The sequence below is a fragment of the Pogona vitticeps genome, chromosome 2 (genome assembly GCF_051106095.1).
Source record: "Pogona vitticeps strain Pit_001003342236 chromosome 2, PviZW2.1, whole genome shotgun sequence".
Classification (NCBI taxonomy): domain Eukaryota; kingdom Metazoa; phylum Chordata; class Lepidosauria; order Squamata; family Agamidae; genus Pogona; species Pogona vitticeps.
In genome coordinates this window covers 158,937,219-158,950,793 of record NC_135784.1, presented here as the reverse complement: position 1 = coordinate 158,950,793, position 13,575 = coordinate 158,937,219, and the positions used below count along the sequence as shown (strand labels likewise).

The following is a 13,575-nucleotide window of genomic DNA, read 5'->3' as shown; positions in this document are numbered from 1 at the left end:
CTTTTTTTCTTTTTTCTTCTTCTTTTTTTGGATAAAGCAGCTGGAGAAAACGCCCAGTTTTCTCCAAAATGAGAGAATTGAGTTTACAGCTTCTTTTGCAATTATTTACAATGTGAAGTTCCCATCCAAATTAAACCCGGGATAAGAAAGCTAAGAAAAAAGCTGGATTTCTGTGGACATCCAAAAATAACTATATCCTTTTCTTCCCAATCTAGGTGCACAAGGAACAAATGTCAGACCTGGTTTTCTTTTGCTGAGGATTCTAGGAAAACAGCACCCCACGAATCAGCAAGCTTCCGTCCTTCATCTGTCTTCACCTGACGGCTAGAAAGACAAACAAATAGGAGGAGATGGGAAAGGGTAGCAGGGAGATGCCAACGCATGGCATAAATCTCCTCTTTTTTTTTGATAAAGTAAATAGCTCAGTGAGTTAGGGATCTGGCTGAGGTGCCAGAGACTGGTAGTTCCCCACTGTATATTGTGAGCCAAAAGCCAGCCGATGTAGCTTTTGGCAAGGTGCAGAGTGCAAAGGTGACACCAGAATAAGGGAATGTTAAATCTTGCCTGAGTAACTCAATACCTAGAAAACTCTGGAAAAGGTCACCATATGTTAGAATTGATTTGATGACATGCAATGATGATGACGATGACTGCTACACTGATGGTCTGGTCCAGGACAAATATATAAAAAAGCTTTCCTACCTCCATGATGGTGAGAAGCCTACTTTTAAAAAAATGAGAAATACCAATAACCCTTCAGAAGGCCACCTTCAAAAGAGTTTTTTAAAGAAACACACAAGAGCCAACAGAATCAGTTGGCACTTATAACAGAGGCCCATTCAAGAAAAGAACTCTGCTCTTGGGATGTTAAGAATGCAGCAAGATCAGAGCCAAAGGGGAAGGGCTGTCTGTTACGTGCTGTGATGTTCAAGCACTGTGGGAGGACATTGACATTTTACACAGGTGTACCAAAATTGTGTGTGGGGGGGGAGGTGGAAGTAACTTCCCCTTAATCTTTTCAAGGAAGTCACTGAACAGATCTTTTAATTAATGGACACTTAGTCCAGTCCCCCAATTAAAAAAATGATGAAAAAAGTGTCTGGCCAAAGATTATTCAAAGAGCCCTAAATTAAGAACCCCATCCAACTCAGATCACCAAACATGTTTTAAGGACATGTTTAGTCCTGTCCTTACATTTAGACATGACAAAGTTCTTACCTTTCTAGTGACAAATCAGCTTTATTGCCAACAAGCACTACAGGCATCCTGTTGAAAGAGAAGGGATATTTCTAAAAATGGCTTCCTCTGGGTCTCATCCTTTTTCAGTTATCCTAATACTTCAGCAGCTGGGGCAGTAGATCACCAGTTCTTAACCCAGAAGCAGATAACAAGACAAAAAGCTGGCACTTCTCTTGGAAGGACCTGGATTTCTAACAGGAATTACCCCTTCCTTTGTAAGGTTCTAGTCTGACACATTTCGCAACAGACCACTGCCTAAGAGGATCAGGCAGTGAGAAATTATGCTCACACACTTCTATCTCTCTCTGGACTCAGGCCTTACTGGAGCTCACATAATGACCTGGAGACCCCACCTATCAGTGCTCTGAGATGTGATGAGACAAGTTATTGTTCTTCCTCTGCATCATTCTTCCTCCCAGGGGGAACTCCCTCCTGAAGCAGAGAACAGGTACTGTGAGGAGCTGTCTGATCTGGCCACGGTGGTATATGCCTTATTAGATACATCTCCTCTGGATTCCTGCAAAATGCTGCATGTGGGGCTGCCTTTGAAGAGTGTTCAGAAACTTTTGCTGGTTATAGGAAACATATACAGTGGTGCCATGCATAACGATGATAATCCGTTCCATAGAAATCGCTTTCTTGTGAAAACATTGTCTTGCGAAAACCGTTTCACCACTGGAATGCATTGAAACCCATTTAATGTGTTCCAATGGCGAAAAATCGTCATTGTTTTGCGAAGATTGCCCATAGGGAAGCCATTTTGTGAAGTGATGATCAGCTGTTAAAATGGCTGTATTGCGAAGCATCGGTCCCGAAAACACCCGTTTTGCGAAGCGCCGATCAGTGCCAAAATCGTCGTCTTGCGAGAAACGGTTTGTGAGGCACGGACCCAAACATCGTCCATCGAAAACCGTCCATTGGAAACACTGTTTTGCGAATCGCTATAGCGATCGCAAAACCTCGTCATATGGATTTGTCGTTTTGCGAGGTTGTTGTCTAGCGGGGCACCACTGTAACCCCCTTGCTACACTGTATGCCAGTATGTTTCTGGGCCCAATCAAAGTGTTAGTTGTTGGCTATAAAGCCCTCTATGGCTTGAGTCCAGGCTGTGTGTAGGTCAACCTCGGTTTTATCCTTGCAACAATTTTTTAAAGATGCAAAGATGGGAGTACACTCAATCAAAATGCGCTGTTGAAATTGTAATTACAATTATTGTAATAAACAACAGAGTCAGTATAAAATCTGTAAGCTATTATCTAGATGATCAATTAAGTCCTTAGTGTAACTTCATCACCACTCTTCAAGTGATAATTTTGATGACATAGACACAAAACTAACTCTACCATTGCCTGTGTGGAAGTAGTTCATGAACTGAATGTATCGCCAAATGACGTCCATTCTGAAATCCATTCCTGGGATGTAACTCTTAACACCAGGCAAGGATGGTAGAAGCAAATTAGTATGTTTAAATTTATTTTCACCTGGTAGATACTAAATCTTCTAGCACCAACCCACAAGTTATCCTTTTTAACAAGTATTTTTCATCATACAGTACTTCTGTTTCCTTTGTAGTTTCTTCCCTCAGAAACTCTGCTCTTTCCTGTCCCCACCCAGCCAGTTTTGGTTTACCTTGTCTTCCCTCTGCTTTCGTACAACTTGCTGTGTAGAGACTTCACAACCTGAAAACTGGGGGGGTGGGGGGGTTTGAGCAGGGGAGAGAGAATGAGGCAAATGAGAGGCCACCCCTCTTTTACTCATATGCCTTTTTAAAAAGAGAGAGAGAGACCGTAATGTGAGCCACACCCTGCACAATCTTACTGGCTTTGTACACGGAGTAGAAAGCCTGAAATGGTTCCTCTTTCCCCAACATAGCATTTATTTACTGCAGCTCAACACAGCATGGAAACTAGGAAGAAAAGATGCATGCTTCCAATTGGAAGGGGAAAGAACATTATTATTATTATTATTATTACTCAAAAATATCAGACATTGTCAATCAAAATTATAAAAACATTGACTGGTATTATATAATAGATACAAGTTTTAACCAAACACCTATCTGTCAAAAAAGGTCCAAACAATCACATTGACATTTCCAGACCTCGGAACCTCCCTGACCAAACGGTCTGCTTTCTGATCTTTGCTCCTTACCTCTTGAGGGACGTGACAGAATATACCAGCACGTAGCCGTGGATGCCGATGATAAAGGAATGAGGCAAAATAGTGTATTCGTCCTGTGCAAAAGACAAGGGGAGGGAAAGATGCCCAGAAATTTAAGACGCGAATTCTTTCACAGTAGAATGGAAACAATTTGCTTAGGGCCACCTAAATTAGGAACTGGCCGCTGCTTTTTCTGAGGAGATGCAACCATGGGAGAGAACCGTATCTGAATGTGCATCTACTGACATGAGAGCAAATCTCTACGCCCCCTGCCCCTGCCCCGGAATGATTGCTGCCCAGGTTTCAGCAAAGTTGAGATAGACCAATGGAATCTAATGAGACTGATCTTTCTCACAGGATGTTATGTTCGGCATCAACTGCCCCCTACCCCACGTCATTTACACTCTTGCAAATGAATGAAGACATTCTCTTCATTCTTACCTGTCCCGCAGTGTCTACTAGTTGCAGGTGGAATTCATCTTTCCCCACCATCAACATTTTATTGTAAGCTAAAGAAAGAGAAATATGATTTTAAAGCAATCTTATTTTAGGCCAGCTGTACCCATCTCCCAAATCCATCCACATTCTAGACTCCACCCCAAAATTCTCCATACAAATTACTTTTATCTCCATTTGTCCCTTCCCTCTTCTTTTTCCAGTTTAGGACTTGGCCTGTCGCTAGACCAGAAATCTATTCCTTCCCTTTCCTACAATTTCTTCTCATTCTTACCCAGTTTCTTTGTCCTCCACCTACCTCCCCAAGCAAACCAGATTTCTTTCACCTCTGTTACGGGCTATCAGTATGTAGGTTAGAAGGATCAATAGGAGAGTTGGGGGGTTTCGGTTCCGGCAAAAGGTTGATGGCATCCAGCAGTAACCACTCCTTGTTTTTGCAGACAGTTGAGGTCATCCAGGTACTGCAGCATCCAGCAGCCTGGATGCTGCAGCAGGCTAGATGAAGGCCAATACACTGAAAACGAAGCCTGCAAGATGGAGACTATGTGGACTGGCAATTCCCAGTCCTTGTTCTTTGGAAAAGTCATCTGCCCTGGTTGGAGTTGTACTTTCCCTGGAGAGTACAGGAGCATAGCTTGAAAATACTCTTGGATCCACCTTTCTTACTTCCTGGAGGTTTGTGGCTTAGAGGTCCTTGGACCAGCTTCAACCAGCCTGTCAGTATGGCCTTTCCTGGACAATGATAACATGGCCACAGCAGTTCACACACCGATAATGACCCAGTTAGACTACTGCCGTGCACTCTGTGCAGGGCTGCCCTTGAAGGTGATATGGATGCTGCTGATGCAATATTTGGCAACTAAGCCTCAGGAATGATAATATTTCCAAAGGAACTGAACTAACTGCCACTGTGCTTCTGATCTGAACTCAACGCCCTGGTGATAACAATTAAAGCCCTAAACAGGATCTGCCTAAGGGGGTCCTCCCCCTGGTTCCTCCAATGGGGCCAATGCATTACATGGAAATATGCCAGTGGGTCTTCTCTCTGACCTACCCTTGAGTTATGGGATGTTGTCTCCTTAGCAGCTCCATTAGCACTGGATACTGAGCTTGTTTTGGTGCCAAGCTAAAACATGGCTTGCCATCATCAAAGCTTTTGGTGTGTCAGGATTTTGACCGGAGCTGGCTTTACATGGATTTCTGTACAGTACATAGGTTTTAAATGGGTTTAAACAGCTTTATCGGTTTTAAATTGTTTTAACTTGTTTCTTGTGTGTACTCACCAAGGGATCTTATTATTGTGAACTATAAATACTCCAAACCAACAAATTCTTAAATAAACTCTCATCCTGCAGAGAGGCACTCAAGAGATTGGAGGTATACAATATAAATAAGGCTTTGTGAAGTTTTTCCCCGCTCCTTGTGGCTTTTTGCAACACTAATCAACAAAGTGCTTTGTAAATGGGAGGGGGTGTCATACAAGGGCGAGACTTAAAAAGTAGACTAGCAATTATAATTAGAATGGGTCTGAGGAGCCCTACTAACGTAGGAGTGAAAAACAAAAACACAAGTGCAAACAATATTTTATTCTGATCAAAGCCATCACCCCATTGGAGTTTCTGCCTTCAAAAAATTACCTTTGCCTCCTGCAGCTGTGCAAGAAGATGCCTCCTTCATAATCCCTCCCTCACCCTGCCCCAACTTCAAGACTTCTAGCTTAGGAAGCCAACAAAGCTGTTACCTATGGTCAAGTCTTCTGCAAAACCACTTGCAAATACATAGGAGATAAGGATCTTTCTCACTCTGATAAGACATTTGTTCATTAAAATTTATATCCCACCATTCTGCCATAAGGGGCACTCCAAGCAGATCAAATGAGACAGTCAAATAAGAACAGAGCACAGATTAAAAACATAATTATAATACATCAGTACAAAGAAACAGCAGCAATATGCCAGTTAAAACCCATCTTCCATAGAAAATTATCTTTGATGCCAGTGTGCATTACAGCAGGGTTGTGGAATGTATGGCCCTCCAGATGTTGTTGGGTTGCAAATCCAAACATATCTTACCATTGTCTGTCTTAAGTAAGGCTAAAAGGAGTTGTGGCCCACCAAGATCTGGAGGGCTAGACATTCCTCACCTTTGGCTTATACAGCCCAGTGCAAAGTTAGGCTAACCTACTGATTCAGAAGATGACACAGAAGCAGCATAGCTACACTGCTCATTTGCTCAGAGGCACATTTACTATATATCCACTGACTTAAAGAGAAGATGGTTAGCTATTAATCCGAAGCAGAAAAGTCAAAGGAGAAATATATAGGACAAGTGCAATCCAACAGAAAAATGGATCATGGCGAAATATTTGCGTTCATATTCGTTGCCTTCTGGTAAATGTTTTCTATAAAGAAACTTCCAAAGGTCCTTTCTCTAGAAGTAATCACCACATTGAGTAAACAGGAACTGAGCTATCTTGTGCCACCAAAACCTCAGAACAGATTTATAGGCAAACCTGCCTTCAAAATAGCCTATATAGTTTATGAAATGAATGTTCGGGGTAGCCCCCTAGAAAAACAGGAAGGCACTGTTGTGATGGGGATGGTTCTGAAGCCAGGCAGGAAATGAGAACAGAGGTGCTACGAAATCTGTTACATTCAGAAGGAAAAACTCAAAACAGGCCAAGAGGTTTCAAGTAGAGCAGTTCCATGCCTCCCCAGAGGATACTCAAGACTTACTTGGTTTTAATGCAGCTTGAAGCTAGCTGGATAGTTCAAGGGTTTAGGCATCTCGCTGTAGGGCCAGAAGTTGGCAGTTCAATTCCCCACTGTGCCTCCTTGTGAGCACAGTCAGCCTGTGTAGCCTTGGGCAAGCTGGACAGTCCCAGGGCATCCCCAGAGGAAGGGAATAGGAAACCACTTCTGAGTATCCTCAACCTAGAAAACCCTGGAAAGGGTTGCCATAAGTCAGAATTGACTTGAGGATATGCAATCATTATTATTATTAGCACTATTAATACATTTTGATTTTCACATGCCCTCTTTATGGAGAGACATCTGCATCAGGAAATGGCACTTGCTGCCTCCATTGAGGCATCCTGACATCTCTTCTTTCCAGCTTCTTAGCCACAACAAGCAGCACATGAAGTTCATTTCCTATTTCATTCACCTTTGCCTCCCAACTGCCAGCCCACCAAGGCAGCCCACCTTTAAACAAGACTGGAAAAGTGTTGATACTTCTTATGACTTTGTGGGTAATCTAACATATAGACTGAAGTTATCCTAGCCAAGTAACTTTGTGGATCAAATCCAGCCCACAAAATGCTTTGAGATGAACCAAACCTCATTTGTTTGTTTGTTAGTCTGTTCCTTCCTTCCTTTCTAGTCTGTCCTTTCCTCACTCCCACCCAGAAAGGGATGAAAGCAGAAAAGAAAAGCCAGTTTCACTTCTCTGTTACTGCCTATGCAATCCTCCCATGTGTTCTGTCATTTTGTCAAACTCTCAGTTTCTATGAGGTGGCAGAGGAGTGGAGAAAAGAAAGGGAAGCTCCTATCTCTAGAATCGTAAGGACTGCCGTATTGAAGAATGCACATGAGAACAAAGAGGGGGCGGCTGGAATGGAAGACTAGAGCAGGACATGTCATGTTTCCACCAGCAACCAGCACAATATTGCTCCCCAGCCAAATATATTAAAGATTTTTCTGTATTTATATTTGCATGAAGAACTAACCAGAGGCAGTGTGAAGCAGGAGTTAAGAGTGAGATTCAATTTCTGGTCTACTCTAAGCCGTGAAAACTTACTGCATGATCTTGAGGGAGAGACCCTTTCTTGTTCTGACCTAACTCACAAGATTCTTATTGTGAAGATGAAGTGAGGAAGTGGAGAGGTCTGATTCAAAACACGGAGGTTGCAACTTCAGGCATGCTACCAGCTCAGTAAGGTTCAGCATGGCTTGCTTCAGAATGGATGATAATTTCTTGGCAAGCTCCTGCAATCGGATCAAGTGGCCAGTCCTCCTCATTGCTGACACCTCTGAACCAGTAAAGGCTACCTGAGCTTCTCTCTCTCTCTCTCTCGCACGAACACACACACACACACACCCCACACAGTATGAGTAACTACTCCCTACTGCAGGGACTGCCATACATTATGATCTGATGGTTTCAGTTTACCAATTTGAGCTTTAGAGGGTAGGAGGGGAAAGATCAAATACATGCACTAAATAAAATGTAACATTATCCCACAACACTTACAACATATTTCCCACATTACATGGAAAAAATAAAGTCATCCAAAAGAGAACCCACATCCATACCAAGTAAGGGGCATCACTATAATATCCTATGGTATGAGCATACACCTGCTAAGAAACAATCATATATTCCGACACCTCCCACGTACATTTGCTACTGGTGGTTTTCTTGGCACAGAATGTAAGATTATTTTACCTTGTCCTCAAGCCAGAGAGAAGACACTGACAAACCAGGCTTGGCAATGGTCAATATCTTACCTATCCCTCTCTCTTTTTTTCATCCCCAACAAACAAACGCACAGGTACACCTAGTAGAGACTTAGCCATAAGACTTACTGCTTTCCACCGTGGGGTCATAACACTCCAGAAACTCCCCATCAATGAACTGGTGAGCAAGAGACGTTTTACCTGAAAAGGAAAGACGTGAAAAGAAAGCCTTGCTACAGGTGTGTTTCTTCTGATTTTAGCAGCCAATTAATTAAAAACATTTAAAGGAAAACAAAGTAAAATAAACAAACGGCGATCTTGAGCAGGTCCCTTTCCTTTTCAATAGAGGTAAAAAAAAAAGGTATTAACTTGTAGTTAAGGGCCATGCTGCTTGAATGGAACCTTAACCTTCCAGAGCAGAAGGTTGTGATCATATGAGCTGAAACAAATTAATAACCCAAACACCAGGGCAGTTTAACCCTGGGCTTACTCAAAACTTCACAGGAACAAACAGCAAAGAGGTACAGACCATAAGCAAGAACTTAAAGTGGCTAATTTTGGCCTTGTTTAAAGAAATAACCTAAAATATTACAAAAACGACAGTTTCATCCTGTTCGCATATCTCTGTAGGGGGACGAGTGACATTTCTGTACAGGTTATTGAAAACAGATACAACACAAATGAAGTCAATTCGTCTGTTGTTCCACTGTGACCAGTAGTGAGATTTTCCCCTCTCTAAGCAGAAACATTTTATCTTTGCATAAAATGTCACAGATTCTTGCTCTTGTGTTTCACAGAGTTTGCTTCTCTTGTGTGTATACCTGTATATGTGTCAACTGGGGACAGTCTTAATGCAACAGATAGAGCTCAACTGCACAAGAACCAATGCCATGATTAATCTAATGTAAAGTATCACATGATCTTTGGTTGTTTTGCTTATGAAGAAAATCAGATTCCTGTAGATTCATTCTGTTAATTTTAGCAAACTGGTTGTAAGCATATCATTCTGTTTATTAGTCCGGAATTCAAAACATAAAACCCAGTTATTTATCAAGCTATTATATTTTCTTCTTTCTTTTAAAAAAATGAATCCAGTTAATTTACAGGAATCCCTATACAAGTCTAGCCAAAGAGGGAACTCAATTCAATGATGTTAACTCCTAGGTAAGTACATAAAATTTGAAATCTTAGACCTATCCCATGCTTCAGATCCTGCAGTATCAAGCCAATGAAGGAGTGGGAGGTTTTTACACAGCAGAAGGCAAATACGTAGTATCTCCATAGCTGTTAACCAGTCCAGTCACCATTATCAACCTAATCACAGAGAAAACCAAAGACTGCTACAGAATCTGTAGAAGAGGATTGTTTTTTAATCATATCATAATCCACATTTAGTACTGTATTGGTGTCCATAAGATTTAATAGTCAAAAGTCAAAAGGTACTGTATACTGAATATCTGCTTATGTTTGATTACAGCTCCAATTTGTATTGATTCAGTGTTATTTTATTCAACACAACAAGCAAAATCAGCACACAGCACTGCATATCAACAGCTTGTGTGTGTGTGTGTGTTTCCAGAAGGAGCATCCTGTAGACCAGTTATTCTCAAACTTTCTATCTTGCATCTCCCTCACCCAAATCAATCCAAAAACCAGTCCCAGAAGGATAGAAACAAAGTATATATATGCACCTTTCTCAGAAAAAAAACAAAGCTTTTTTGTTTCTATCCTTCTGGCACTGTTTTTTGGAGTGATTTGGGTGAGGGAGATGCAAGATAGAAAGTCTGAGAATAACTGGTCTACAGGATGCTCCTTCTGGAAATTTAGTTTGGGAATGCATAGTTTCAGGCTGCAGATGTAATGCATTGTTGAATCTAATTAGGCTTCACAGGCTGATTCCCAAAGTCTGTTCCGATTTTGCCAAGAAGGAAGTGGAGGGGGTAGGATAGCAGCATCAGCAACATGGATCCCTGGTTCTGTTGTAATACAGAAAATGGGACACACACAAAGGTGGTCCATAAGCCCCAGCAGTCATCTAGAGCTGACAGTGAGGTGAACGAGTTCCAACACAGGACACTACAGCCGCCACCAACAAAATGGCTGTGGTTTTACTGTCTTTAATTTCCTCATGTTAGAAGAATCAGTGTTTTAAAGGTGGTGGTGGGGAATTCACTAAAATGCAATAGTTCACACAGCTGCTGATCAGGCGTGGAAGCACCAGAAGAAAACAAAGACAGATCTGCATAGGTGGTTTTCAGGCACATTATCATCAGTCAATTTTAGTACACAGGACCTTGTTTCTTTCTTCCCCACCATGTGAAGTCGTTTGACTTATAAGCACATCTCTATGTGAAAAATGTCCATAGCTGAATTTCTAGCTATTTTGAATAAAGGGTAATCATCCACATAAAGAACTCCCTTTTGAGAAAAGGAGCTTTTGACAAACCACTTATCTTGTAACACCACGTTAAGGGGCAACTGTATTATTATGGATCTCAGGAGCAGAGCAGCTTAACTGAATGCTTTAGTGGAAACCTAATATATTCTCCAAGATAGGGATGGAGAAGCCTGTGGTGCTTCTCACTTCCCCTGCCATATACCTTGACCATTGTCCAGGTTGATGCACGTTGGAGGGTGACAATGGCACCATCCCTGTGCTAGAGCATTAGGGGTTTGATCCATTTATTAATCCTACCCAGACACAGAGTCACTGAATGAATGGGATTTGTTAAGTCTGCACATGTGTAACTATGCATTCAATTTGTCTGCTCTTGTTGGAACTGACAGACTGTAATTGTCAAAGGTGAAACAAGTATTCTACATGTCACAGTGCCAATAATGAATTTTTAAGAATTTTGGCAATTTGGCACTCTAGTCAGTGGTTCACAACCTTGGATAATTCAGATGTTCTTGGACTATAACTCCCAGAAACCCCAGTAAGCATAGCTAGTGGTGACGGCTTCTGGGAACTGTAGTCCAACAACACCTGGGTTACCCAAGATTGGAAACCCCTGCTCTAGATTCCTCCACTTCTATTTAATATAACCTTCTGGCATCTATCCTCATTTTGATACAGTACTTAACAAGTAACAGCACTTTACTCTTTTGACTAACCATCTGGGCTTGGGTACAAGAAAAATGAGCAATATGCCCAAGCAATGGAGTAAACAAAAGCCTTTATGGGGAGCTCCCCAAGATGATGTGATTATGTGACTGAACAGCTTCCAGAATAACTAGTTATAAGCAGCACACAGTCAGAATACAGATGACACAGTGGTGCCAAATACCATAAGGGAGTGTACAAATGGCGGCTATATTTATACACAGTCCATAAACGGTAGCACTTTGTTTCACACTGACTCAAACTGGTCTGGCCCCGTACTTTCTTCAATCGGCTCAAACAAGACACAGAGAGTGGTGATAGAATGAGCAACAATCTCCAAACATGCATTAGAGGCCAACACACACAAGCCTTCATACTACCTAGAAGTGCATTAACCCATCTTATCACGGAGTGCCTGGGGTGGGTGGGGGGACAACCACCTAGCCCCCTAAAACAGATGTTCATGCCTTGTGTCAAAAGGACTTAATCCTCCACAGAACTCCCTCAATCACAACAAAAGGGCTGCTATAGGCTTGATCTAAGGAAACAAGCCATTTCACCACCCAGTCTCTGGTGTATCACCTCTGACCTCTGGTCATTTCCTCTTCCTGCATACAGATTAATAGAAAACAGACCCGGAGTGACCTCCTGCATTTGTATCCAGGAATTGGGAGTGGGGGAGAGAAGAGATAAGATGAACAGGGAATTGTGTCTCCACAAATAGCTCCCTGAGGAGGAACTAGCAAAGGTCAGGCAATAGCTGCCCTCCATCTACAACTTTTCTCTACCCACGAGCAGTTAAAGCCCAGATAGATGGGAAAGGAGCTCCTTCTCTAGAACTCCAGTTCATGAGATACAGGTGACCAGGAAGAAAGGGGACTTACTCCTGATGGAAATGTGCACCTCATTTTAACATAATTAGGACTTCACACACCTACAAAGAATTTCTACTTAAAGTATTTGTCAAAGCCTATAAAAGATTTGCTGGGAGTGTTTCACTCACAACTTCCTCCTCCTGCATCACTGCCACCCTCCTTTAGACAAGGTTGCAACAAGCTTCACAACAATTTCCACCTACATTAGTTTACAACAGCAAAACTACGTTTGTGGCACCTTTAAAATTAACAGATTCATTCCAGGTTTGGCGATACCCATTCCACGCTACTGGACCCCAGCATCAGCAGAAAGGAAATTTATCTGCCTCAGGATGCAAGACGTTTTATGCCCAGGAAGCTCATAGACAGGAAATCTTCAAGGCAAAGCATCAGCCTGTCCCTCAAAAGGCACCAGGCATGTGCTGGGCAGAAAGCAGAAGCAGCGCTCCTTTCTCCCGCTTGCCGACCCAGCAAGTTCACTTGCAAGCCGAACACAACTAATTTATTTTTAAAGAACAGAATGCAAATAACAGCCACCTAACACCGCCCTTTATTCTTTCCGTAGGAGCCTCTATTCATCGAGACCTCCTGCAAAGCCCTCGAGGCGCTTCGCAAGCGGGCTGAGTGTTGCCTCGGTCCTGCCGGCTCCCCTCCGTGACAGAACCGGCTGCCCGAGGTGGTCTTCTCTCGCGGGGAAGTCCCCGTCCGTCGCCTTTTGCTTCAGCCGGGAGTTCCAACCGGGCGCGCCCGCCGCGACAGCGACCCAGCCCAGGGAAAGTCTGCAGCATCCTCCACGCCCACCGCCTCACTCCCTTCACAGATGCCCCCGGCCCCCCTCGCCCGCTTCCCCGCCCGCCCGCCCCCCTCAGCCAGCAGCCCTCGTCTTCAGGCCGCTCCCAAACCCTCGACGGGCGTGAGGGCTTCTCTTCGCGCCCACAGCCCCGAGAATGGCCAGCCTTTTCCCCACGTGCCGCGGGAGCGCCCAGGGCTGCCACCCCGTCGCGCGCGCACCCCTCTCGTCCCGCGGAGGAAGGGAGCCCCACCGCCCAGGCAACCCTCGCCACGTGCCCCCCGCTCGCGGCATCCATGCACGCCATCCCGCCGCCCTTTCGCGTTCCCCCCCCCCGCCGCCCGCCCGTCGCCACTCACCCACAGAGCGATATCCCAGAAGCACGACCTTCCGGTAGCGCACCAGCGGCATGGCACAGCTCCGACTCCGAGGCCAGCAGCCCTGGCGCGGGGAGGGAGGGAGGGGCGGCGGCGGCGGCTCGCGAGGGTGGGTGCC

At 43.7% G+C, this 13,575-nt stretch overlaps 1 protein-coding gene and 1 long non-coding RNA gene across 3 annotated transcripts in view; one reads left to right on the top strand and one right to left on the bottom strand.

Moving 5' to 3' along the window:
- The window catches only part of LOC140704634 (uncharacterized), a 15,865-nt gene extending 15,160 nt beyond the window's left edge, over positions 1 to 705 (top strand). The window contains exon 3 of the long non-coding RNA XR_012083950.2: positions 216 to 705. This is a non-coding gene — a long non-coding RNA (uncharacterized LOC140704634). The remainder of the gene's footprint in view (positions 1 to 215) is intronic.
- Positions 1 to 13,575, bottom strand: part of RHEBL1 (RHEB like 1) — a 22,333-nt gene extending 8,758 nt beyond the window's left edge. Inside the window, exons 1-7 of one of the 2 annotated variants that reach the window (XM_072990972.2) lie at positions 13,440 to 13,575; positions 8,442 to 8,513; positions 3,841 to 3,908; positions 3,391 to 3,473; positions 2,869 to 2,925; positions 1,219 to 1,266; positions 240 to 324 (exon numbers count right to left, since the gene is read on the bottom strand). In XM_072990972.2, coding sequence (XP_072847073.1) covers positions 240 to 324; positions 1,219 to 1,266; positions 2,869 to 2,925; positions 3,391 to 3,473; positions 3,841 to 3,908; positions 8,442 to 8,513; positions 13,440 to 13,491 — 465 coding nt within the window. In that variant the 5' untranslated portion in view covers positions 13,492 to 13,575. The remainder of the gene's footprint in view (positions 1 to 239; positions 325 to 1,218; positions 1,267 to 2,868; positions 2,926 to 3,390; positions 3,474 to 3,840; positions 3,909 to 8,441; positions 8,514 to 13,439) is intronic. The other variant, XM_072990973.2, reaches the window with a different exon arrangement.